Source organism: Gorilla gorilla, chromosome 1, assembly GCF_029281585.2.
Source record: "Gorilla gorilla gorilla isolate KB3781 chromosome 1, NHGRI_mGorGor1-v2.1_pri, whole genome shotgun sequence".
NCBI lineage: Eukaryota > Metazoa > Chordata > Mammalia > Primates > Hominidae > Gorilla > Gorilla gorilla.
This window is the reverse complement of record NC_073224.2, coordinates 161313030-161339494: the sequence shown is the minus strand read 5'-3', so window position 1 is coordinate 161339494 and position 26465 is coordinate 161313030. Positions and strand designations below refer to the sequence as shown.

The following is a 26465-nucleotide window of genomic DNA, read 5'->3' as shown; positions in this document are numbered from 1 at the left end:
AGTGCAGACAGGCTTGGCTTTGAACAGCATCCAGCTCCACGATTCTATCAGCTAAATTATTTTTTTTTTGTACTTTAAGAAATAGGGATAGTCATAGTGTTTACTGTACGCAGTTGTTCTGAGGAGAAATTAGGAAAAGGTATGCAGTTACACAGTGCCACGTACAACTCTAAATTCCAATTAATAAACGTAGGACAAACGAGGGAAGTAGAAAAACGCACAATAAATGTTAACTATTAGCTTTACTGCAGTTTCTTCTTGGTAGTTATCATTTCATGCCTGCCTACATATGGGCTACAAGGGGACCAGTGATAGTTTTTATGTGCTCAGCAAGATTTTTTTTTTCTTTCTTTCTCTTCCTAGTGAGGAAAAAGATAGTGGCAGTTGGCATGCTGCCAGCTGAGTTTTTTTGCTGCTTTGAGTTTCAGGTTTCTTTCTTTCTCTTCCTAGTGAGGAAAAAGAAAGTTAGTGGCAGTTGGCATGCTGCCAGCTGAGTTTTTTTGCTGCTTTGAGTTTCAGTTTTCTTTCTTTCCTAGAGTCTCTGAAGCCACAGATCTCTTAAGAACTTTCTGTCTCCAAACCGTGGCTGCTCGATAAATCAGACAGAACAGTTAATCCTCAATTTAAGCCTGATCTAACCCTTAGAAACAGGTAAGCGACTTTTTAATTGAAACATAGTATTTGTACGTATTTATGGGGTATGTGTGATATTTTGATAAAAGCATACAATGTAATGATCAAATCAGGATCATTGGGAAATCCATCATCTCAACCGTTTATCATTTCTTTGTATTTGGAACATTCCAAATTTTCTCTTCTAGCTATTTCAAAATAGACAATAAATTATTGTTAACTATAGTTACCCTGTTGTGCTATGAACACAAGAACTTGTTCCTTCTATGTAGCTGTATTTTTGTAACCATTAACCAACCTCTTTTCATCATCTCCTTCCTCTGACTTTCCCAACCTCTGGTAACCACCATGCTACTCTCTGCCTCCGTGAAATCAACTTTTATTTTAAGCTTCCACATGTGAGTGAGAACATCACAGGTAAGTGACTTCTTGCCATCCAATTTTGCTAGCTGTGTGTGAAGAAAAAAGCTTGCTTTCTTTTTTTCTAAAAAGGAGTTTCAGAGTGCAATTGCTGCTAATACTTTGCTCTTTCATTTGTCTTTTATTTTAATGAAAATTTCACACACAGATAACTAGAGAGTATAAATGAACCATACTGTAATCTGATATAGTTTTATCCAATTTTAAAAATGATTTGCTTTTTAAATTAGAATAGTTTTCTTTTACTTAAATACAAAAGCATTACAAATAAAGTTGAAGAAATCTATGACTCTCTACTATATATTGTTTTCTTATGAGACGGAGTTTCACTCTACTGCGCAGGCTGGAGAGCAGTGTCTCGATGTCGGCTCACTGCAACCTCAGCCTCCTGGGTTCAAGGGATTCTTGTGCCTCAGCCTCCCAAGTACCTGGGATTACAGGCGTGCACCAGCATGCCTGGCTAATTTTTGTATTTTTAGTAGAGACGAGGTTTCACCATATTGGCCAGGCTGGTCTTGAACTCCTGACCTCAAGTGATCTGCCAGCCTCAGCCTCCCAAAGTGCTGGGATTACAGGTGTGAGCCACCACACCTAGCCTCTCCTATACTCTTTACCTTTCTTTTTATTTCCAGAGGGCAACATTATCTAGACTTTGGTATAAATTATTGTCATAATTGTTTTTATGGTTTTCTGTATGTGTGTATATATTTATCTAAATATGATCTCTAGTATAATTTGTTAAAATTACTTCTGTTTTTATATACCAGCAAAAATGGTTTTACACAATAACTTAAAAAATTAATATACTTATATTAATTTTATTGATACATAATACATTACACATTTATGGGGTACAGGTGATATTTGGTGATGCACTTAGAATGTGTAATGATCAAGTCAGGGTATTTGTGGTTTCCATTGCTTTGAGTATTTATTATTTCCATGTGCTGGGAACAACCCAAGTCTTCTAGCTACTTTGAAATAGACAATACATTGCTTTTGACCATAGTCACTCTACTTTGTTGTTGACTAATAGAACTTCTACCTTCTATTTAACTGTATATTTGTACTCATTAACCTACATCTCTTCATCTCTCCCTCCTAGACACCCACCCACCCTTCCTGGCCTCCAGTATTTATCATTATACTATCCACATTTATAAGATCAACATTTTTAGCTGATCTAAAATGATGAGTGAGAACGTGTGATATTTCCTGTGCCTAGGTTATTTCACTTAATATTCTCCAGTTCCATCCATGTTGCTGCAAATGACATGATTTTACTGTTTTTATAGCTAAATAGTATTCCATTGTGTAATATACCACATTTTCTTTATCCATCCACTTATGGACAGTTAGGTTGATTCCATATCTTTTCTATTGTTAATAGAAATTCACAATAGAAAGGCTGCTGTGATAAACCTGAGAGACACTAGAAGGAATTTTAACATATTGACCATACTGAACAATATTTAACATATTGATTGTATTCAGCTATCTTTTACAATGTGGTGTACAGACTCTAAAATAGCTCCTAATTGTCCCTGTCCTATTTTTTTTTTAATACTCATGTCCGTGTATAATCCCCCCTTGTCTGTGGATGGAAACTGTGACTTAACGGTAACAAATAGAATTTGGCAAATGTGATATGTTAAGATTATAATGTCTGCTATGCTAGGAGATTCTCTCCCTTGCTGGTTTCAATGAAGTAAGTGGTCATGTTGGGGAGGCCCATTTGGCAAGGAACTAAGGGTGACTTCAGGCCAATAACTAACTGAGAACTGAGGATAACCTCTGATCATTAGCTAGCAAGAAATGGAGTTCTCATATCTACAACCATAAGGAACTGAATTCTGCTAACAACCATAGGAGCTTGGAAGCCTGTCCTTCTCCCGTTAAACATTCAGAAGAGTCTGCAGCTGCGGCTCGCACTTTGATAACTGCCTCACGAAAAATTCTGAAGCAGAGAACCAAACTGGATTTCTGACCCAGAGAAACTGTGAGACTATAAATGTGTGTTGTTTTAAGTCTCTAAACGTATGAGAAATTGCTATGCAGCAATAGATAAATAGCACACTAAATTAGTTAATACTATTACTTTATCGGTAGATGCTTCAGGGTTTTCCACATATAAGATAATATCATCTGTGAGCAGAGATGATTATACTTCCTTTATAATTCAGGTACCTTTTCCTTTTTCACTTTCTTTTTTATTTTGGCCTACTTGTTCTGGCTAGGACATTCAGTATTATGTTGAATAGAAGTGGTAAAAGTGGGTAATCTTGTCTTGTACCTGATCTTAGAGGAAAAGCTCTCAGTTTTTCATTGCTGAATATGATGTTAACTATGAACTTTTTATACATGGATTTACTATGTTGAGGTAATTTCCTTCTACTCCTGGTTTAAGTGTTTTTTTTTTTTAATCATGGAAGGACTTGGGTTTTATCAAATGTCTTTTCTGTATCTGTTGATATGACCAATTTGTATTAGTCAGCGTTCTTCAGAGAAACTGAACCAACATAAAAAAAAAAAAAAACAAAAAAACTAAGGAAATGTGTTATGGGAGGTGGCTCACGTGGTGTTGGAGGCCGAGAAGTCTCACTATCTGCCGCCTGCCAGATGTAAAGCCAGGAAAGCTGGTGGTGTAGTTCAGTCTGAATCCAAATGCCTGAGAACTGGTGGAGCCAGTGGTGGAAGTCCCAGTCTGAATTCAAAGTCCTGGGAACTGTGGGAACTGAGAGAGCTGGAGGTGTAAGTCCCAGAATCCGAATGTTTGAGAACCAGGAGCTCAGATATCTGAGAGCAGAAGAAGATGGATACTCCAGCTCAAGAATAGAGAATTTGCACTTCCTCTGCCTTTTTGCTCTATTTGGGCCCTCAATGGATTGGATGATGTCAGCTCATGTTGGATCTTTTTTATGCAGTTTACTAATTCAAATGCTAATCTAAAATGTGTTTGTATCTTCATTTGCCTCAACATTTCTTGTATTTTCTTTTTTTCCTTTCTTTTCTTTTTTTGAGATGGAGTCTCTCTCTGTCACCCAGGCTGGAGTGCAGTGGTGCAATCTCTGCCTCCCAGGTTCAAGCGATTCTCCTACTTCAGCCTTCTGAGTAGCTGGGACTACAGGTGCACACCACCACACCCAATTTTTGTATTTTTGTATTTTTGTTAGAGACAGGGCTTTTCCGCAGGCTGATCTCAGACTCATGACCTCAAGTGTTCCACCCAACTCGGCCTCCCAAAGTACTGGGTTTACAGGTGTGAGTCACCACGCCTGGTCTCAAGATATTTTTAAATTTCCCTTTTGATTTCTTTTTGATCCACTGCTTATTCCAGAGGATGTAGTTTAATTCTCACATCCTTGTTAATTTTCTAGATTTTCTGATATTGATTTCTAGTTTCATTACATGGTTACGAGGAAAGACACTTGATATGGTTTCAATCTTCTTAAATTTGTTAAGACTTGTTTTTTGACCTAACATGTAATCTATCCTGGAGAACGCTCCTATAATACACGTGAGAATAATGTGTATTTTGTTGTTGCTGGGTGGAATGCCCTGTATATGCCTATTAGGTCCATTGGGACTATAGTGTTCAAGTTTTCTGTTTTCCTATTGATCTTCTGTTTGGATATTTTATAATGGATAAAGTATTGAAAGTGGGCTATCAAAATCTCCTTCTCTTATTGTGTTGCTGTTTCTCCCTTCAATTCTTTCAGTGTTTGCTTCATTTATTTAGGTGCTCTGATGTTGGATGAACATATATTTATAACGGTTATATTTTTCTGGAGAATTGACCCTTTTCTTATTATATGATGTCCTTCATAGCCTCTTATGACAGGTTTTGATTTAATGTCTATTTTGTGTGGGATAAGGACACACACCCCTTGCGGGTTATCTTGCGGTTCTTGCGGTTACCGTTTGCAAAGGTACCCTTATTATCACTTGATTTTCATCCTATGTGTGTTCTTAAGTCTAAGTGAGTTCTTGGAGACAGCATGCTGTTGTATTTTGTCATGACATGCTTTGACTCAGTATTATCCTTCTTTCTTTCTTTCCTTTTTATTTTGGTTTGCTAATATTTTGCTGAGGATCATTCCATCTATATTTATAAAAGAGATTGGCCTGTAATTTTTCTTGCTTATAACGCCATTAACAGGTTTCGGTATCTAAGTTATTCTCTGGAAGAACATGTGTAAGATTGTGTATTATTTATTCTTCAAAATTTGGTAGAATTCAGCAGCTAGACTCTGATCCTTGAGTTTTCTTGGGGAAGTCTTAAATTAATTATGAATTTAGTTTTTAAAAATAGCTATGAGATAGTCAAATTTTGTATTTACTTTTATGTCAGCTTTGGTAAGTTGTATTTTTCTAGAAATTTGTCCACTTATTCTCAAATTTAATTTTACAAAGTTGTTTATCTTCAGACCATTTTATCGTTTATCATTTACTGCATCTGGACTGATGTTTTCTCTTACGTTTTTGATTTTAGGACATTCTTTCCCTTTTTTCCCTTTATCAGTGTCAGCAGTGTTTTACAAATTTTGTTAATCCTTTTGAAAACTGGGTTTTGGTTTTGTTAATCTTCTCTATTGTATACTTGATTTGTCCATTAATATTTCTGTCCATTATTTCTTGCTTTTATTTTTATTGTTTATTTCTTTCTACTTACTTTGAGTTTAATTGGAATTTTTTCTGACTTTTTGAAGTGAAAGTCTATATAATTAATTTTCAGCCTTTCTCCATTTCTAATACATATGTTTAAACTTATATGATTTTTGTAACATTTTATCTTCATTGTATAAGTTTTAACAAGTATCTTTTATCATTTAATTAAATTTCATTATGATTTCTTATGTGAATAATGGATTATTTCAAATTATATTTTTTATTTTCCAATGTATGAGGGGATCTACTAGTTATCTTCTTGTTAAAAAATTCTGGCGTATACTGTCTGTTCAATATTATAGTACTTTGAAAATTTTTGAGACTTGCTTGCTTTTTAAGGTTTGTAGAATATCTCTTCTATATTCTTTTTCTTTTATTCTTGTTTTCTGGTTCATATATCTTAACTAATTTTACTGTATCCTTTAATCCCTTTTGCCCTTTTCTCTTTTTATTCTCTTTTTGTCTCAATACTTCAGTTGGTAAATTTTCTTCTAATTCTTTATGCCTACCTTGCAGTTAAATGTATTCATTTAATTATTAATTTCAGATATATATTTTTACATATCGAATCTCTTTTTGACTTCTTATTGTATTCATTTTACTGTAAATCATTCAATCTTACCTTTTAGCTGTTTGAACATATTAAACATAGTAATTTAAAAATCTCTATGGGTAACTCCAGTATAAGTATGTGTTTGTTTCTAGTGTGTGCTTTTTCCTCTTGGTTTTCTATCATGTTGTTTCATTTACCTCCAAACATGAATGTGTTTATGATGAATGACAGTCACTGAATATTTAAAAAATCATAGAGATATTTTGAAGCTGGAAGAATGTTGTTTTCATCCAGACAAGATTTATTTTGTTTCTGCTGTGCAGCTATGGACACTAGCAATTCTCATTTACCTTAATTCAATCAAGGACTGAGAATACTGAGTATGAAATTAACTCTGTCTGCTTCCAGTTCATACTTCTTCCCTGTACCTCTTTTCTTAATTTTTTTTTTAAATTTTATTTCAACAGCATTTGGAGTATAAGTGGTTTTTTTTTTACATGGATGAATTATATAGTGGTGAATTCTGAGATTTTAGTGCATCCATCACACAAGTAGTGTACATTGTATCTAATATGTAGCTTTTTTAAATCCCTAGCTCCTCTTCCATCCTCTCCTTTCTGAGTCTCTAAAGTCCATCATATCAGTCTGTATGCCTTTGTGTACTCATAGCTTAGCTCCAACTTATAAGTGAGAGCATATGGTTTTTGGTTTTCTCTGTAGCTCTTTAGAATCCCAAACTGTAGCCTAAGGGAAAGGTTTCCAAGGTGCTCTCCTTATCGCACTCCAAAGTATGATTTTTATCTCCCTAACTCTATGAATCTAGCAAACGCTTTGCTTAACTTTTCAGCATCTCAAGTGCCTTTTCTGAATTTGACAGATACACGTCAGAAATGTGCTCCCAAATGCCTAGCTTATCTCTCTTTATTAACTTCTCCAAATCTTTGCCAATAGCTATATGTCTTAACTGCCTTGTTTGCTCTTTAGAGCTTTGTAACACATGTATTTTTATAGTTTATTCTGCTTTTCAAGTTTTTTTCATTGAAATAATTCTTGTAATGACCAATAGTCTAGTATGCTGCTGTAAGACTTCTATAGCTGTTAACTCCTTTCATATTTCAATTTCTTTATGTGCTTTTTTTTGCATGAATTCCTAGGCTCCATTTTCTAATTCATACGTTGGCAAATGATGAATGTGATATGACGATGATGACCTCTGTTCCAGCCATATACTTTTTTAAAGGAAATTTTGTTGGAACACAGTCATGCTCTCTTGTTTACATATTATCTATGACTTCTTTTGTATTACAGTGGAAAAAGTTGAGTAATTGTGGAAGAGACCATATGGCCTACAAAGGCTAAAATATTTACTATCTTGTTCATTATGAAAAAATTTGCTGACTCTTATTGAGATTTATTTTTCCTTTATTCAACTTTCTGAAGTTTGTCAATTGATTTAAAAATTTTAATGACTTTTCCTTTCTAAATTATATATTTTTATATCTAACATGATTGTGCCATTTCTATATTTTTGCTATATTTTTTGCCTTAACCAAACAATGTGTTTTAATTGAGTCAGTGGATAAAGAACTCACTGAAAGCAGAAGTGGAAACCTAAGCTATAAGCTACTATATTATATAAACTTCTCAACCTATAATTGTTTTTCCATTAGATATAGAACAATGGAAGTGACAACAAGATTGACATGGAATGATGAAAATCATCTGCGCAAGCTGCTTGGAAATGCTTCTTTGAGTCTTCTCTATAAGTCTAGTGTTCATGGAGGTAGCATTGAAGATATGGTTGAAAGATGCAGCCGTCAGGGATGTACTATAACAATGGCTTACATTGATTACAATATGATTGTAGCCTTTATGCTTGGAAATTATATTAATTTACGTGAAAGTTCTACAGAGCCAAATGATTCCCTATGGTTTTCACTTCAAAAGAAAAATGACGCCACTGAAATAGAAACTTTACTCTTAAATACAGCACCAAAAATTATTGATGAGCAACTGGTGTGTCGTTTATCGAAAACGGATATTTTCATTATATGTCGAGATAATAAAATTTATCTAGATAAAATGATAACAAGAAACTTGAAACTAAAGTTTTATGGCCACCGTCAGTATTTGGAATGTGAAGTTTTTCGAGTTGAAGGTACGTAAAATTAGATAATCCTACATCTCACATTATGGTTCTAATCCTTGTGTTCGGTAGGTAATAATTGATCTACAAGAGCAAGGAAAGTGAAAGGAACAGTTAGATTCATGCCATACTCTTTGATAAATTCTGAAATGAAACATGGGGAACATAAGGATTATGAGGTTTTTATCCAGAACGTATAGGCTGCTTTGAGCAAAGCAAGTTGAGAAATATATGTGCAGAGATAGAGATGACAAAGGAGATGGGGATGTGGAGAGAGAGAGATCTTATCATCAGAGCTGCTCTGTTTTGACTTATGACCCAAAGATCAGACCCTTATATGACCCTTAGAACTTCTAGGTGTAATTATGTGAGAGCTTCCAGAGCAAGTTAATGTGCAGAGAGGATAATTTTTCCTCCTCTTCCTCTCATTATGTTGCCAACTCTGACTCCTAACTGAGCAGCTCAGCCTTGGGGTATGCAAGAAAACTCAATGTCTTATTTCAAAAGTAGACTTGGCCACATTTAACCAGACAAGTTTTAAAAATTTATTATGCTATGTTTATTTCCTATAGGAATTAAGGATAACCTAGACAACATAAACAGGATAATTAAAGCCAGAGAGTAAGTTGGATTCTTGGGCTATCTATTAATCATTTTATTTAGACCAATTGTATAAAGACTGCTGACAAATATGTGGTAAAGATAAAAATCATGCCACTGGAATGATTAAAAAAGAGTTATAATGTTATTGACATAAAATAACAAAAGCACTACTAACTATGAAACTTTAAATATCCACCTGATGACATTGACCAATTTGACTTCATTTCCACTTTAGAGCAAAATTTTCCAGGTAGGGTCTGGATAACCATTTTAGGTAATTTCTCTGAATCCTTTCCTTGAGAAACAGCTTTTGAGAATCCTCAGTAAATGTCAAAAACAAACTTTCTTTTTAAATTTATAGATAGCTACATTGCATATATTTTGTTTTGATTTCTCCTTAATGTACTTTTAGTGAAAATAATAATTTATGTTCAATGTCACTGATATTTCTTATTACATTCATGTGATCTAAGACTAATAGTTGAAAAATGGTTTGGTTGCAGGTTAATATTTAACTTTAGTCAGATATAAAATAATGCATTTTCTTTAAGCACAAAATGTATAACTTTAGATATTTCAAATCATATTATAGAAGATCTCATTATCAAAATAATAATTAAGTATTGAAAAAATACCCTTCTCAGGGAAGAGAAAGAAGCTCTAGGTGACTTGCGATGTTCTTTATGGTATTCTTTATTGGCTGTTCTGATGCTGTATTTAACCACTATATTTTAACAGGCACAGAAATAGGCTTCTAGCAGACATCAGAGACTACAAGCCCTATGCAGACTTGGTTTCAGAAATTCGTATTCTTTTGGTGGGTCCAATTGGGTCTGGAAAGTCCAGTTTTTTCAATTCAGTCAAGTCTATTTTTCATGGCCATATGACTGGCCAAGCCGTAGTGGGGTCTGATATCACCAGCATAACCGAGCGGGTAAGTTATTTCCCTGAGGATTTTATTTTATAGATTACAATTATTATATTGCTTATGTCTTTGCCTTTTTCTCTTAGGGCAATCCTAATATACAATTAAATGCTAAATGAAATGGAAAATAGGAGTAAAATTTTGATCAGAACCACCTCCATTGTGCTATATTATACAGAGAAGCTTTCAAATTTTATGGATGGAAGAAGCAGTTATATAAAGAATACTTTTTAGTATTTGTATAAAAAACAACAAAAAATTAAAAACCCTATGAGAATCTTTGACCATTATATATGATGTTCATTTTACTCATGTACTACATGATTTTACCTGGTTTAAAATGTTTTTCTTTTTTTGTAATAAAATAATGAGAATTATGTAAGGTAATTTTTTTTTAATTACATGAGACCATTCTCTAAGACATGGTCATGAAAAGCAAAATAGCAATTCACTTTGGTGGGTCAACTTTGAAGGAGAACTTGAAGTGTAAATCTTACAAAAACTATCTTACTTACAAAAAGATATACATAAGGAAATAAATAGTAATATAGATTTCTTAATTGTTGCTCTAAAGAACTACAAATTATGATGCAGCACTTGTCTAGAAAATTCTTTCTGGTTTGTGCTTTTCAATGTTATCATGCACATGCAATCAAACAAAAAATAATAAAGGGAAAGAATAGAAAATTTTAGAATCAGGCTTTTTTAACGATTACCACAAATTAATATTGTCACTTGTTAGGGAATATGCTGTGTATTATCAATGCAAAATTTAGCATAAGACAGCATAATAAGACAGTAATGGTTCATTTTAGCTTTTGTGTCACATTCAATAACTGGAAGAATTTTCTAGGACTTTCAAGAATCACATCTTATTTGTTGATGTTGGCCAGATACTGTGCTCTTGAGTGGCTTTATTTTAATATATTAGTGTAGTCTCAGAAGCCGTGGCAAGGTACGGCAGCACAAATTAAATTAATTAGGCATTGATTGAAATGTTTCTGTTTGCTAAATATTTATTCAGACATAGAGACCTAAATACAAATAATGCTTGGTCCCATTACCCAGATATCTCAGAGACCAATGCAGATAATAAATCTGTATCATTCATTGTGATATATGCTATAATAGAGATACTACTCAGGACAAAATTTCTCTTTCTTCCTTTTAAGTTTTAAATTCCAAAGGTCTTATTTTAAGAGAAGATGTAGATACTGAACTCCAATGAAATGCAAATGTTATTTAAATTGAAGAAATATAGGGCAGACTTTTATGAGGGAAATTGAATATTTTATTGCTTAAAAGACCCTTTCCTTTGAATAATTGAAGTTGTAAAGAAAGCAAATTAATGGGTAAGGAAACTATGAAGCTGCATATTGGTGTTCCTGAAATTTTACAATGTACTTTAACTCTAGTGCTTAGTACAATTTCTTTCATGTTGAGGCACTGGTAAGTCCTATTCTCCTAGATAAAAATCTTCAGTGGGATTACGCCTCTGTGTTTCATGGCCCAATGAGAGCTTTTGATTTTATTACAGATTACAATAGGTGATAGACGGTTCTCTCCCTTCTGGTTTGAGTGATACTACACCCTTGCCAGCACCACAGATGGAAAAATTGTAATTAAAGTGTCTCTGAGAAATCCTTTTCTTTGCAATCTTCCCAAATAGTCCATATTTTTTTGTGTATGTTGAATGTATATCTGACCATCAAATAAAATACTTTCAGAATTGTTCTAGAAAATATCTTTGCAATAAGATTGAATGTGTTTATCTAGGAAAGAAAGTTCTGTTGTGATTCTCAAAGTGAAATTTGTGGACCCCTTGGGTTCCCGGAGACATTTTAAGGGTATCTCTGTGTTCAAAACTATTTTTAGAATTATTCTAAGTTTTTTTTGTCTTTTCTAGTGTATTGACACTTGAATTAATTACACAGCATAGTTTTACCTGTTGGCACATTAGTATGAATCAAACGGTGGCACCAAACACTACTAGTAGTCACTGTATTTCTCCCAATTACTGCACTTACAGGAAAAAAAATGCCAGTTTTACTCCTTGATGAATAGTAACAGTTACTGGTTTTATTTAAACTCCACTTTGGAATACACATCATTTTGGTATTCAGTGTGATAAAATGGGAAGTGCTCATAAAGTACTTCTAATGCATATTGAAAATTGGCAGTTGTCTTTAGAAAAAGCACTGGAGCAGCTGAGTTGTTAACTGAACTTTTTTTAAATGTGACATCATTTTTACTGGACAGAACAGACTTACTCATTCATACTTGGATATTTGGCAGATATCTTAATGCAAATGCTCAAGTGACCCTACTAATCAAGAACAAAAACAAAAACTGACAGTGTTTGTTGCCAATAACAAAATTTGAGCTTTTGAGAAAAATCAAACTTTGAGAAACCTGTATCCACTATTCTGAGCCTGACAGCTTTTCAACACTTAAAGACTTATCCAATGAAATTAATGGTGGTATTAACAAATGTGATGTTTTAATATTGCATGATGAAATGTGTCAACATTAGGAAGATCTGGATAACCCAGTGAACGAATGTTTTAAGATGATCAATAAATTAGGTTAAAAAATCATGCATGAGTAAAGGATATATTCAAAGTATAAGACAAACCAATGGATTTAATGTGGCGGCATATAAAAATGTCACAGATTCCACATTGCAACTAACCTTTAAGAAGTTATTACTTGTTGAGCTTTGCTATATTACGTTGAGGAATATTCACAATTACCTGAAAGCTATACAGTGAAATATTACCTCCTTTTCATATTATACATACATGTGAGAGGCCATATTTTCTTCACATACTTCAATTAAAACAACATATCAAGAGATTGAATTGGAGCCACATATGAGATTACAGTTATATTCTTTAATCCAGACATTAAAGAGAATTTTACTAATAAACCAATGATTTCTGTTTTCTGTAAATTTTTAAAAAAATGCTTTTCAAGTAAAAAATGTTATTTGATGAACATGTGACAGGTTTATAATTGAATTTTTAATGATTAAAACAACATTTAAGAGGAGGAGGGGCAGAGCAAGATGGTCACATAGGTCTCTCCAGCAATCATTCCTCCATTGAAACATCGATTTGAATAACTATTAGCACACAAAATATCACCTCAGAAAACCAGGTGAAAGATTACTGTACCTAGTTCTAGCACAATAATAACAAAAGATACATTGAAGAGGGTAGGAAAGATAGTTTTACGTTATCTGCATCACCCCCCTCAACCCCAGGGAGCATAGTGTGGAGAGAACTGTCATCTGCTTTGGGGAAAAGAGGGAAGTCAGCACAGGACTTTGCCTGGACTCCAATATCAGGCCTACTGCAGTAAAATCCAGCACTGGATAGAACCTCATGGCCCCAGACTTTAGGCTGTTATTTGACGGCTGAGCCTCTAGCCCCATGCTGGTGCCAAGTGAGACCATGTGGCCCTAGGCTTCAAGCTTGCATGGTGGACTCAGTCCCTGGACCACACCATGGATGGGTTATTAGTGGCCCAACCTCTGAACAGCAGTTAGTGACACGGATGCCGCCCTGAGCTTTACGCATGCCTCAGTGCTGCACCAGTCACAGTGGTCCCAGGCTTTGGGACTATGCAAGGCAGCCTGCCCAGAATTTTTGGATAGGCTGATTGTTGAAGGACTTTTCCAGACAAAGGCAATCTGCAAAGATTGGAATAAGTACCTACTTCCAGAGATGTTTATACATTGACACATTGTCACAAAAGTCAAAAGCAATCAGGGTAACATGACGTCACTAAAGAGAGAAAATAATGTGCCACTGGCCGATCCTAAAGAAATGGAGACGTATGAACCACCCGAAGAATTCAAAATAATTATTTTAAGGAAGCACAGCAAACTTCAAGAGAATACAGAGAAACAATTTAACAAAATGAGAAAAATGATGAGTGATCAGAATAAGAAATTTAATAGAAAGGTTGTAATAATTATAAAAAATGAAACAAATTTCAGAGATGAAAAATACAATGGGTGAAATGAGAAATGAAATAGAGAGCATCAACAGCAGAATTGATCAAGTAGAAGAGTCTGTGAACTTAAAGGTAGTTTATTTGAAAATATAGATAGAGAATAAAAAAACAGAATGAAGAGGAAGGAAGAAAGCTTGTGGGATTTATGAAACATCATCAAAAGGACAAATATTCAAGTTACAGGGGGGAAAGGAGACAAGAAATTAAAAGTAATAGAAATCTTAAGTAAATAAATAGTAGCAAAAACTTTTAAAACCTGGAGGATGGTGTAAATATCCAGGTAAAACTGAGAGAAAAGTCCCCAGTCAGATTTAATCCAAAGAAGATTAACCCAAGATGTATTAAAATCAAACTGCAAAATATCAAAGACAAAGAGAGGATTCTGAAAACTGGAAGATAAAAAAGCAAATAACATATTAGAAAGTTTTAATATGACTAGCAGCAGACTTAGCAGAAACTCTATAGGCCAAGAGAGTAGGATGAAATATTCAAAGTGCTAAAAGAAAAAACAAAGAAACAAACAAACCCATCCAATTGAGAATATTATACCCAGTAAAGCTGTGCTTCAGAAATAAAGGATAGATAAAGATTTTCCTGGATGAACAAAAGCTGAGGGAGTTCATTACAATTATACCTGTCTTACAAGAATGTTAAAGCGAGTTTTTCAAGCTGAAAGAAAAGGATGCTAATAAGTAATATAAAAATATCTGAAAGTATAAAACTCACTGGTAAAACTACAGTAAAATTCAGAATACTCATACTATAATGATGGCGATGTTTAAAAGACAAAACTGCTTAAATAATAATAGCTATAAGATTTTGTTAAAGGACGTGCAATATGGAAAGATGTAAATTGTGGTATCAATGGTGCAAACTGTGGGGAGGAGTGGAGTAAAAATGTGGAGTTTTTTTTTTTCTCTGTAAGTGGAGCTGTTATTAACTTAAAATAACCAGTTATAAATATGTTTATTTTTTGTAAGCATCATGGTTAACCACAAAACAAATACTGATAGTAGATACACAAAATATAAAAAGCAAGGAGTCAAAACATACCATTATATATATATATGTGTGTGTGTGTGTGTGTGTATGTGTATATATGTATATACACACACACGTTTTACATGATAAATTACATAGAATTTTCTTTTTTAATTTAAAAGGAATATTTACATTTTTTTCAGTTGTAATTTCCAATATTTTAAATATCCATAGATATAACCCACATAAACAACAGATCTTTGGGATTCTCAATAACTTTTAAGAGTCTAAAGGGGTCCTGAGACCAAACTGTTTGAGGACCATGGTGTTCAAATATTAACCAATCTCTTTTCTTCTTCTTGTCATGTCTTGAATGCTGGGTGATGAATGAACCTTTACACTTAATGTATTTTTTTAACAGTATAGGATATATTCTGTTAAAGATGGAAAAAATGGAAAATCTCTGCCATTTATGTTGTGTGACACTATGGGGCTAGATGGGGCAGAAGGAGCAGGACTGTGCATGGCTGACATTCCCCACATCTTAAAAGGTTGTATGCCAGACAGATATCAGGTAAGATTTCTTCAATATCCAAAACATTTCAAATCATTTTCTTCAGTATTTTTCATTGAATTTTTAACCACATAAGGCAATTTCAACTCCCATAATGTGGTTTCAACATCAATCAACACTATTCTACTTTGAATGAATAAGAATTCATATGAAAAAGTACAGTGACTATTGTTCTTTTCTGTAACATTGAGAAATAAAGCCAAAAGGCAGGATTCTACTCATTTGCATTCTAGTAAAAGATCAAGGAGATAGTGTGTTTTTATCACTCTTTACAATAATGTAAACTAATGATAGTCACTTAATCCCTTGCACTTTTTGGGTTACACAGACAAAATGTTGGAACAAATAACTATTTTGTGTTGAAATGTCATTTTATACTGTAAATGCTTAGATTTCACTACTAAATACCTAGATTCAAAATTTGGCTCTGCTACTAACAGATGTTTACCCGTAAGGAAGTTACACACTTCTCTCTCTCAGTCTTTTTTTTTTTCAGGTGTGAAATGTTGCTATTAATAGTGCCTATCTCATAGGGTGGCTAAGATGATTAAACGAGATGATATAGTTTAAGTTCTCAAAAAAGCCAACAATGATTGTTACCTTTCTTTTAGGTGTTGGGTATCAGCCTCAATTTCTAAAGAAGAATCTCCTTTACCTCCCAATTGTGCTGAATTGGAAACCTTACCTATGTATTTATTCATTCATTCAAAAACCATCTCTTGTAAACCATATTTGTGCCAAACTCTAAGCCAGTTACTGAAAACACATAGGTCAATAACAGCACAATCCTTACCCTCCAGGAGTTCATAATCCAGTCAGGGAAAAGGAGACACACAGATAAAGAGAGGAGGGATAGAGCGAAGACATTGGAGAAATCAGGAGCATACCAACACCCTAATTTTTCACAGCAGGGAGCCAGTCAATTCAGTCCAACATTGAAATACATAGCTTAATAACTACATGTTTCCAAACCATTGTTTCATAATCTATTTCCTTAATCTTAGAAAGATTACTGTCTTGTGGTAAGAAGACATTAACTTCAAATTTGGTATTTCTTTTATTTCACTTTAGTTTGTTTTTCTTCTATAAAATCAAAATAAATTACAGTCTTTTAATTTAAATAGCATTTTCAACATATTTTTCTTTCTTTTATTCTCTCTATCCAGTTCATTTAAGCATGCAAAATGCTTAGGGAGGAGTCTTAAATTGTATTTAACAAATGTTAATGGTGTTTGTTTCTGGATACTAGGATTTGAAATTAGCTTTTCAAAAATATTATTTAAACTTTCCTGCAATACTTACAATGGATAATTATCATTTTTACCAAAGCAATAAAGTGTTTTTTTTCCTATAAGAGAGATATAATGGCATTATGCTCACAGAGGAAAGGAAGTAAAGAGGGGGTGCTGCTAATTTGGGGAAAGAGTAGCTGAGGAGAAAGAGGGAGATCAGTAGTTACAGTATTAGAAGCATTAATTGTGTCTTTAAGGGTTAAACAGAAGCTCTCTGAATTCTGAATGTTACCTTATGTTTTTATAACAGTTTAATTCCCGTAAACCAATTACACCTGAGCATTCTACTTTTATCACCTCTCCATCTCTGAAGGACAGGATTCACTGTGTGGCTTATGTCTTAGACATCAACTCTATTGACAATCTCTCCTCTAAAATGTTGGCAAAAGTCAAGCAAGTTCACAAAGAAGTATTAAACTGTGGTGAGTCTCACTGAACTTATAAAAAAATTTACTTTGAAATAATTATAGATTTGTAGGAAGTTGCAAAGAGAGTACAGAGATTTCCCATGTACCTTTCATCCAATTTCCCTGGAGTGGTGGCCATCGCAGGGAGAGATCATTCACAGGCATGACTGAAGAAAGACCCCAAATCCTAATGTTCAGTCTTTAAAGAATAGACTGGCCAACCATTTTTTTTTCGTGTGTGATTTTCCTGAGGCTTTAGATAGGGCTAAAGCCTATGTGGGTAGACAGGGAAGATTGAAACCAGAAAATTGATTATTGTTAACAATGTGTGTTTATAGTTCTATGTCATTTTGTCACATGTGTAAGTTTATGTACCCATCACTGCAACCAAATATTACATCACTTTGTAGATTTCCCTCATGGCACCCACTATTCCTCCACCATCCTTAACTCTTGGCAACCACTAATATTTTCTTCATTTCCATAATTTTGTCATTTCATGAATGTTATACAAATGGAATCATACAGTATGTCACCTTTTGAGACTGGCTTTTTTGACTCAACCTAATATCCTTTGACATCCATCCAAGATGTACGTATGTATTTACTGTTCATTTAAAAAATTGTGTAGTATTCCATGGTATAGATATACCACAGTTTAACCATGCTCTATCAAAAAATATTCCAGTTTTTAGCTATTGCAAACAAAACTCCTATCAAGTTTTGTGTGGATATAAGTTTTTATTCCTCTGGAGTACATCTCCAGAAATGTAATGCTGGGTCATAGAGTAACTGTATGTTTAGCTTTGAAAGAGATCACCAAACTATACTCCAGAGGGACTGTACCATTTTACAATCCCACCAGCAATACATGAGAGATCTATTTTTTCTGCATTCTTGCTAGTATTTGGTATTGTTGCTATTAAAAATTCCTTAACTCTTCTAATAGATGTATACTGATATTTCATCAGGGTCTTAATTTGCATTGCTTAATGACTAATGACATTGAACATCTTCCCATATGCTTATTTGCCTTCTGTATAGCTTGTTTAGTGAAATGCCTCTTCACGTCTTTTGATTATTTTCTGATTGGATGATTTGTATTTTTTAGAAGTTGAATGTTAAAAGATCTATAAATCCTAAATATGAGTCAATTGTCAGATACATTGTTTGCGAATAGTTTCTCCCAGTCTGTAGTTGTCTTATTATTATGATGATTTCCAGCCCTGCCATCTCTCATCTCTCCTTTTGGAACTCTGGGACATGAATTCTAGATATTTTGTTATAGTCTCACAATTTATTTATTTATTTTTTATATCTATTTGCTCTTTATTTTTCAGAGTGGGTAATTTCTATTGTTATATCTTTGAATTCACTTGTTCATCACTTTGCCCTCTCCATTCTGCTTTTGAGCATAGCTATTGTTTTTCCTATCTTGGGTATTATGGTTTTTTAGCTCTAAAATTTCAAGTTGATTCTTTTTCAGGTCTTCTATTTCTTTGCTGAGACATCCCACTTCCTTCATTTGTTTCAAGCATGTTCCTACTTGGTTCTTAAGCATTTTTATGATGGTTGCTTTAGAATCCTTGCCAAATAATTCTAACATCTTTGTCATCTAATTAGGGTCATGATCTTCTGATTAGCTTTTCTCATTCAAGTTGAGAATTTCCTGGGTTTTGATGTGACAAATGATTTTTAATTGCATCTTCGATATTTTAGGTATTTTATTTTGTGACTCTGGATCTTACATCTTGTGTTTTAGCAAACATATTCTGATACTGGTAAGATGGAAAGTACAGGTTTCCCATGAGGTCTTGTTTGACACCCTTGGAGAAAGGGCACTTTCTTAGTGTGCCCCATATAGGACACCCTGACATCACAGGGGTTAGAAGCCTCCTTGCAGCGAAGGTTAATGAAGGCTAAAGTTCCAGCTTCTCACTTGTTCTCCTCTGACACTGCCAGAGAGGGAAAAGAGCACCTCACTGCTGCTGATTCGGTGGAAGTCTAGGATCCTCAAGTAGCCTCCCTTGACACCATCAAGAGGGACCTTGTTAGTATAGTGCAGGTATAAATGTCCTGGCTCCCTACATTTTTTTCTTCTCTGATACTACCTTGGCTAAGGGTGAAAGTTGGGAAAGGGAAGGACATATCCATGGATAGGGCTAAGGGGAATTCTGTGGTGTTTGACTGGGGTAGTGTGGCTATTTTCTGAAAGTTTTCTGTCTTGCTACACTGTCCTTTTTCTCATGCTTTGACTAGATGGAACAGGTTTTACTTTACTTTTTTTCCTTTTTGCTGGCTCTAATTTGTATTTTCCAGTTGTGAGTGTCTCCAAAAGCCAATCTGGGACATATGAAGTAAAAAGAAAACCTAGAGAGCTCATCTCTGTATTGTTTCTTGGGTCTCAAGGCCTCTAGCCAAATTGCATTCTCTGCACTTTTCAATCTTTATATTTGATTTATGCATAATGTCCAGAGATTTTAGCTATATTTAGTGTAAAGAAGAGGGAAAAGTGTGTCTACTCCATTTGGTCCAGAACTGGAAGTACTCTCACTGAACTTCCAAAAGATTTTAATATAAAGAATTGTTGGGGCATTTATACTCCAAAGCCTCGTTGCTTACTTCATCAGTAGAAAGATCACATATTTAGGTTCCGAAAAGTGCTATGCAGTTTAATGTATAGAGCATGGTCTTGCTTAAGTGAACCTAGTTTTTAAATAGTAGTAAACTTTGACCTCGAGAAAGGTAATTTAATTGCTCTGAACTTTATCTCCTGTTCTTCTAAAATGGGGATAATAAGTTTTGCATCTGAACTTAATAAACTGTCTAAAAAAAGTCTGAGTAGTGAACATTAGATATACACAATGTAAATATATAAGCTTATATAAGCACTTAACAGCTCTAAAATTATGGAGGGTTTGGGGTAAGACAGAAATGCTAAGTTTTAAAATGACTTTTCAAGGATGTATGGCAACACATTGTCCTTGGCATGCTGGATGGCAATGCTTAATGCAACTTAGTGTGCTGACTTAGGACCTCTAAAAGGACATTGTATTAATTTTGAAACCGAAGAATTACATTGCAACAGAGGTTGAAAAAAATTATAGGTGTCAACTGAGAACTGCCCTCTACAAGAACCTAGGTATTAATTGGCCAACTTTGCTAGTTATTCCTCTGAAACCTGAATGAAGAGAAGGTAGTAAAGGAAATCATTTAGTAATGGAAAAAATAAACACAAGATTTTAGTAGGAAGAAGGTACTAAAAGCCCTGTTAAAAGAGTCCTGGGAGCTTCCTTGACTGGCATTTGAGATTAATCTTATATTTTCCTCATAAGCAGTTGTTAGCATAGCAGAATTTTGATTTGTTTAGAAGTCAAATGTGATTTACTAATTCAATCCCTGTGGTTTGAGGGAGAAAGGAGTAGGTCCCTATTAGAACTGTGAAATCAGTACAGTTTGCTCTCATAAATGCTCATACACAACCCTCCTCACTTCCTGTTTTTCTTGTGGTTCTTTTTAGTCCCCAAAGTCCAGCAACCCCTTTTTTCCCCTTGACCAATTTAAAACAAACCATTGAATGGAATCGTAGATGATTGCAATTTAGTGTGGATTTAGTTGCATTGAAAAATGCTGTCACATGTTGGAAAAAAAAGATCAAAGATCATTTCTCCTCTAGAAAAGCTTCAGGCTCCATATTGAGATGTATTGGGGATATTTCATTCTTCAGCTCTCAAAATCACCCTATAGAGTTGCTTTCACACATATTTAATAACTTGTTGACACATTGCTATTTATGATATAAAATAACTGATTTATCTATTTGATATAGGTATAGCATATGTGGCCTTGCTTACTAAAGTGAATGATTGCAGTGAGGTTCTTCAAGACAACTTTTTAAACATGAGTAGATCTATGACTTCTCAAAGCCAGGTAAAAAATGCTGATCATAACCAGATATTATTGTAATAGTATCACAATCATACGTGTGTGTGTGTGTGTGTGTGTGTGTGTGTGTGTGTGTATGTGTATATGTGCTCACAGAGTGCATTTGCAGGGAAATGAAGAATGGGATCAATTGCTTGATTAATTCAAATTTATATCACACTTTAAAACTGCAATGATCTGAATTATTGTATGTTCCGAAGATAACTTATTAAGCCATTGCTTTTTTGGTTTCTTTCTTAAATTGTATTTAAAATTGGTCAAATTTCAAATATTAAATACAAGACCTACACTTTTTAAATATACTTTCCACAGGTCATGAATGTCCATAAAATGCTAGGCATTCCTATTTCCAATATTTTGATGGTTGGAAATTATGCTTCAGATTTCGAACTGGACCCCATGAAGGATATTCTGATCCTCTCTGCACTGAGGCAGATGCTGCGGGCTGCAGATGATTTTTTAGAAGATTTGCCTCTTGAGGAAACTGGTAATCTGGCCCTTTTCTCCCCCTCTCATAGATCACTGGTGCCTTTTGAAAAATCCTAAGTTATACATCAGTTATTAGATGACTGGGGCCCACCTGCATGCCCTAGTCCTGAAAGCTACATTAGGATATATGTTTCATTTCCACTCTTGTTTGTTTCATTTTCAGGTGCAATTGAGGGAGCGTTACAGCCCTGCATTTGAGATAAGTTGCCTTGATTCTGACATTTGGCCCAGCCTGTACTGGTGTGCCGCAATGAGAGTCAATCTCTATTGACAGCCTGCTTCAGATTTTGCTTTTGTTCATTTTGCCTTCTGTCCTTGGAACAGTCATATCTCAAGTTCAAAGGCCAAACCTGAGAAGCGGTGGGCTAAGATAGGTCCTACTGCAAACCACCCCTCCATTATTTCTGTACCATTTACAATTCAGTTTCTGTGACATCTTTTTAAACCACTCGAGGAAAAATGAGATATTCTCTAATTTATTCTTCTATAACACTCTATATAGAGCTATGTGAGTACTAATCACATTGAATAATAGTTATAAAATTATTGTATAGACATCTGCTTTCTTAAACAGATTGTGAGTTCTTTGAGAAACAGCGTGGATTTTACTTATCTATGTATTCACAGAGCTTAGCACAGTGCCTGGTAACGAGCAAGCATACTTGACATTACTTTTCCTTCCCACTCTCTCCAACATCACATTCACTTTAAATTTTTCTGTATATAGAAAGGAAAACTAGCCTGGGCAACATGATGAAACCCCATCTCCACTGCAAAAAAAAAAAAAAAAAAAAAAGGAAAGAACAAAACAAACCCCACAAAAATTAGCTGGGTATGATGGCACGTGCCTGTAGTCCCAGTTACTCAGGATGATTGATTGAGCCTTGGAGGTGGAGGCTACGGTGAGCTGAGATTGTGCCACTGCGCTCTAGCCAGGGAGAAAGAGTGAGATCCTGGCTCAAAAAAACAAAATAGAACAAAACAAACAAACGAAAAACAGAAAGGAAGACTGAAAGAGAATGAAAAGCTGGGGAGAGGAAATAAAAATAAAGAAGGAAGAGTGTTTCATTTATATCTGAATGAAAATATGAATGACTCTAAGTAATTGAATTAATTAAAATGAGCCAAATTTTTTTTAACAATTTATATTTTATTTCTATGGGAAAAAATAAATATTCCTCTTCTAACAAACCCATGCTTGATTTTCATTAATTGAATTCCAAATCATCCTAGCCATGTGTCCTTCCATTTAGGTTACTGGTGCAAATCAGTAAGAAAGTTCTTATATTTATGCTCCAAATAATTCTGAAGTCCTCTTACTAGCTGTGAAAGCTAGTACTATTAAGAAAGAAAAACAAAATTCCCAAAAGATAGCTTTCACTTTTTTTTTTCCTTAAAGACTTCCGAATTCTCTTCTCCAAATTCTTAATCTTCTTCAAAATAATATGCTTTGGTTCAATAGTTATCCACATTCTGACAATCTAATTTAGTTTTAGTCAGAATTATACTCATCTTTTGGGTAGTCATAGATATTAAGAAAGCAAGAGTTTCTTATGTCCAGTTATGGAATATTTCCTAAAGCAAGGCTGCAAGTGAAGTTGTACTCAAGTGAATGTTCAGGAGACACAATTCAGTGGAAGAAATTAAGTCTTTAAAAAAGACCTAGGAATAGGAGAACCATGGAAATTGAGGAGGTAGGCCTACAAGTAGATATTGGGAACAAAATTAGAGAGGCAACCAGAAAAAGTTATTTTAGGCTCACCAGAGTTGTTCTTATTGCACAGTAACACACCAATATACCAAAACAGCAGGTATTGCAGTAGAGAAAAAGTTTGATAATTGAATGGCAGAAAAATAAGGAAGGTTGAGGAAACCTCAAATCCACCTCCCTGCTGAGTCTAAGTTTAGGATTTTTAAGAGAAAGGCAGGTAAGGTGCTGAAGGTCTGGAGCTGCTGATTTGTTGGGGTATAGGGAATGAAATGAAACATACAGAGATGAAAACTGGAAGGTTTTTTTGTTTTTTGTTTTTTTTTTTTCTGAGTCAGTTCCTTGGAGGGGATCTTCAGACTGACTGGTGTCAGCAGACCCATGGGATTCCAAGATCTGAAAAACTTTTTAGATAGAAACTTGATGTTTCTTAATGTTACATATGTTATCTTATAGAAATAACTAAGGGAAGTTAGTGCCTTGTGACCACATCTATGTGACTTTTAGGCGGTAAGAAACTATAAGGAAAGGAGCTAACAGTCATGCTGTAAGTAGCTACAAGGAATTGGCTTAAAGGGAAACCATCATTCTCAGTAAACTATCGCAAGAACAAAAAACCAAACACCACATATTCTCTCACTCATAGGTGGGAATTGAACAATGAGATCACATGGACACAGGAAGGGGAATATCACACTCTGGGGACTGTTGTGGGGTGGGGGGAGGGGGGAGGGATAGCATTGGGAGATATACCTAATGCTAGATGACGAGTTAGTGGGTGCAGCGCACCAGCATGGCACATGTATACACATGTAACTAACCTGCACAATGTGCACATGTACCCTAAAACTTAAAGTATAATAATAATAAAAAAAAGGGCAAGCTGGTTAGTACTTAGCTGTGTTTTTATTCAAAGTCTACATTTTATGTAGTGGTTAATGTTTGCTGTTCATTAGGATGGTTTCACAGTTACCATACAAATGTAGAAGCAACAGGTCCAAAAAGTAGGGCATGATTTTCTCCATGTAATCCAGGGAGAAACCAAGCCATGACCATTGTTGGTTGGGAGACTGAAGGTGATTGAAGGTTCACCATCATCCTCACCAACTTTCGGGCCATAATTCAGCCATCCCTTTGGTGGAGCCTGAAAAAAGTCTGGGCAGAATGTAGGACTTCTTTATTTTGTTTAAAGGGGTAACACAGAGTGCCCTTATGAAGGAGTTGGAGATCCTGCAAGGAAGAGAAGGAGTGAAGGAGAGATCAAGAGAGAGAAACAATGAGGAACACTTCATTTGACCCAACATCCTTTAGGAGCATAAATGTTGACACTAAGTTATCCCTTTTGTGCTAAAATGGACAGTATTGGCAAAATGATACCACAACTTCTTATTCTCTGGCTCTATATTGCTTTGGAAACACTTAAACATCAAACGGAGTTAAATACATATTTGAAATTTAGGTTAGGAAATATTGGTGAGGAGGCCTCAAAAAGGGGGAAACATCTTTTGTCTGGGAGGATATTTTCCATTTTGTGGATTTCCCTGACCTTTTTCTACCACCCTGAGGGGTGGTGGGAATTATCATTTTGCTACATTTTAGAGGTCATCCAGGATTTTTGAAACTTTACATTCTTTACGGTTAAGCAAGATGTACAGCTCAGTCAAAGACACTAAATTCTTCTTAGAAAAATAGTGCTAAGGAGTATAGCAGATGAACTATAAGTGTGTTGGGAGGGAGAATATCATCTTAAAGTGAGAGTGATGTTGTGGAGACAGTTGAAATGTCAGTGCTAGAGTCTCTGTGGTGTGAATGGGCAGGTTAGGTTGTTGCATTAGAAAGTGACTGTTTCTGACAGAAATTTGTAGCTTTGTGCAAACTCACCCACCATCTACCTCAATAAAATATAGAGAAAAGAAAAATAGAGCAGTTTGAGTTCTATGAGATATGCAGGCCCAGAGAGACATAAGTATGGTCCTTTAGTCTTGCTTCCCGTGTGCCACACTGACCCTCCACAACCATAGCTGGGGGCAATTGTGTAAAGTCATTTTGTTCCCGACTAGCTGCCTTGCACATTATCTTCATTTTCCTGGAATTTGATACAGAGAGCAATTTATAGCCAATTGATAGCTTATGCTGTTTTAATGTAAATTCATGGTAAATAACTTAGGAACTGCCCCTTCTTTTTCTTCGAAAACCTACTTATAACTGTTGCTAATAAGAATGTGTATTGTTCAGGACAACTTGTCTCCATACAGTTGGGTTGTAAGCCTCATGCTTGGCCCAAAAAAACTCTCTACTTATATCAGTTTTTCCTACACTTCTTCCTTTTAGGTCAACAATACCAAGAGGGGTTACTGTGCTGGGTAATGTGTAAACTTGTGTCTTGTTTAGAAAGATAAATTTAAAGACTATCACATTGCTTTTTCATAAAACAAGACAGCTCTACAATTAATTTATTTTGACGCAAATTGATAGGGGGAGCCAAGTAAGCCCCATATGCTTAATGGTCAGCTGATGAATAATCATCTCCTAGCAACATAACTCAATCTAATGCTAAGGTACCCACAAGATGGCAAGGCTGATCAAAGTCGTCATGGAGTCCTGCAACCAAAAGCCATGGGAATTTGGAAGCCCTCAAATCCCATTCCTAATCTGATGAGTCTATGGACCAATTTGTGGAGGACAGTAGATTAAATAGATCTGATTTTTGCCATCAGTGTAAGGAGGATAAAAGCTTGCATACCAATTGTAAACCCTTGCAAAATCTTTCTCTGATGTTGGAGAAAATGGGCCAGTGAGATCATAGATATAGAAGTACAGTCAATGTTCAGCTGTACCCTCCTCCCAATCCCACTTCCTTCCTCAATACAATTCAAACAAATAGACTCAGACTGTTTCAGGCTCCAGGACAGGAAGTGCAGTGTAAGCAAAATTGCAAAAATTGAGGGCACAGGGGTGGAGGTGGGGGGGTTGAGTAACAAGCTGTGCTAAATAATTATGTGTAAATATATTTTTTCATTTTTAAAAATTGATTTCTTTTGCACATTCCATGACAATATCTGTCATATTTTTTAAATAAATGCAAAGAAGCATACGTCCAA

The 26465-nt window shown here is 34.8% G+C and overlaps 1 protein-coding gene across 2 annotated transcripts; it reads left to right on the top strand.

Annotated features, from left to right (window-relative positions):
- Positions 1-26465, top strand: IFI44L (interferon induced protein 44 like). 2 transcript variants are annotated; one of them, XM_055351223.2, is made up of 10 exons: positions 286-651; positions 1023-1050; positions 7945-8432; positions 8993-9041; positions 9762-9957; positions 15371-15523; positions 17066-17237; positions 21052-21152; positions 21480-21654; positions 21820-26465. In XM_055351223.2, the coding sequence occupies exons 3-10, from the start codon at positions 7955-7957 to the stop codon at positions 21852-21854; spliced, it is 1359 nt and encodes a 452-aa protein (XP_055207198.2). In that variant the 5' UTR covers positions 286-651; positions 1023-1050; positions 7945-7954; the 3' UTR covers positions 21855-26465. The 2 variants fall into 2 exon arrangements, with proteins under 2 accessions (XP_004026072.4, XP_055207198.2); XM_004026023.5 differs by lacking the exon at positions 1023-1050 and having other exon boundaries at positions 1-651.

What these genes read in the sequence shown, in the direction of transcription:
- IFI44L (XM_004026023.5), top strand. Translation starts at nt 7,955, where the DNA reads ATGGAAGTGACAACAAGATTGACATGGAATGATGAAAATCATCTGCGC. An exon ending in GTATGCCAGACAGATATCAG is followed by an intron (nt 15,524 to 17,065) that starts GTAAGATTTCTT and finishes TTTTTATAACAG; the next exon opens with TTTAATTCCCGTAAACCAAT. An exon ending in TTTGCCTCTTGAGGAAACTG is followed by an intron (nt 21,655 to 21,819) that starts GTAATCTGGCCC and finishes TTTCATTTTCAG; the next exon opens with GTGCAATTGAGGGAGCGTTA.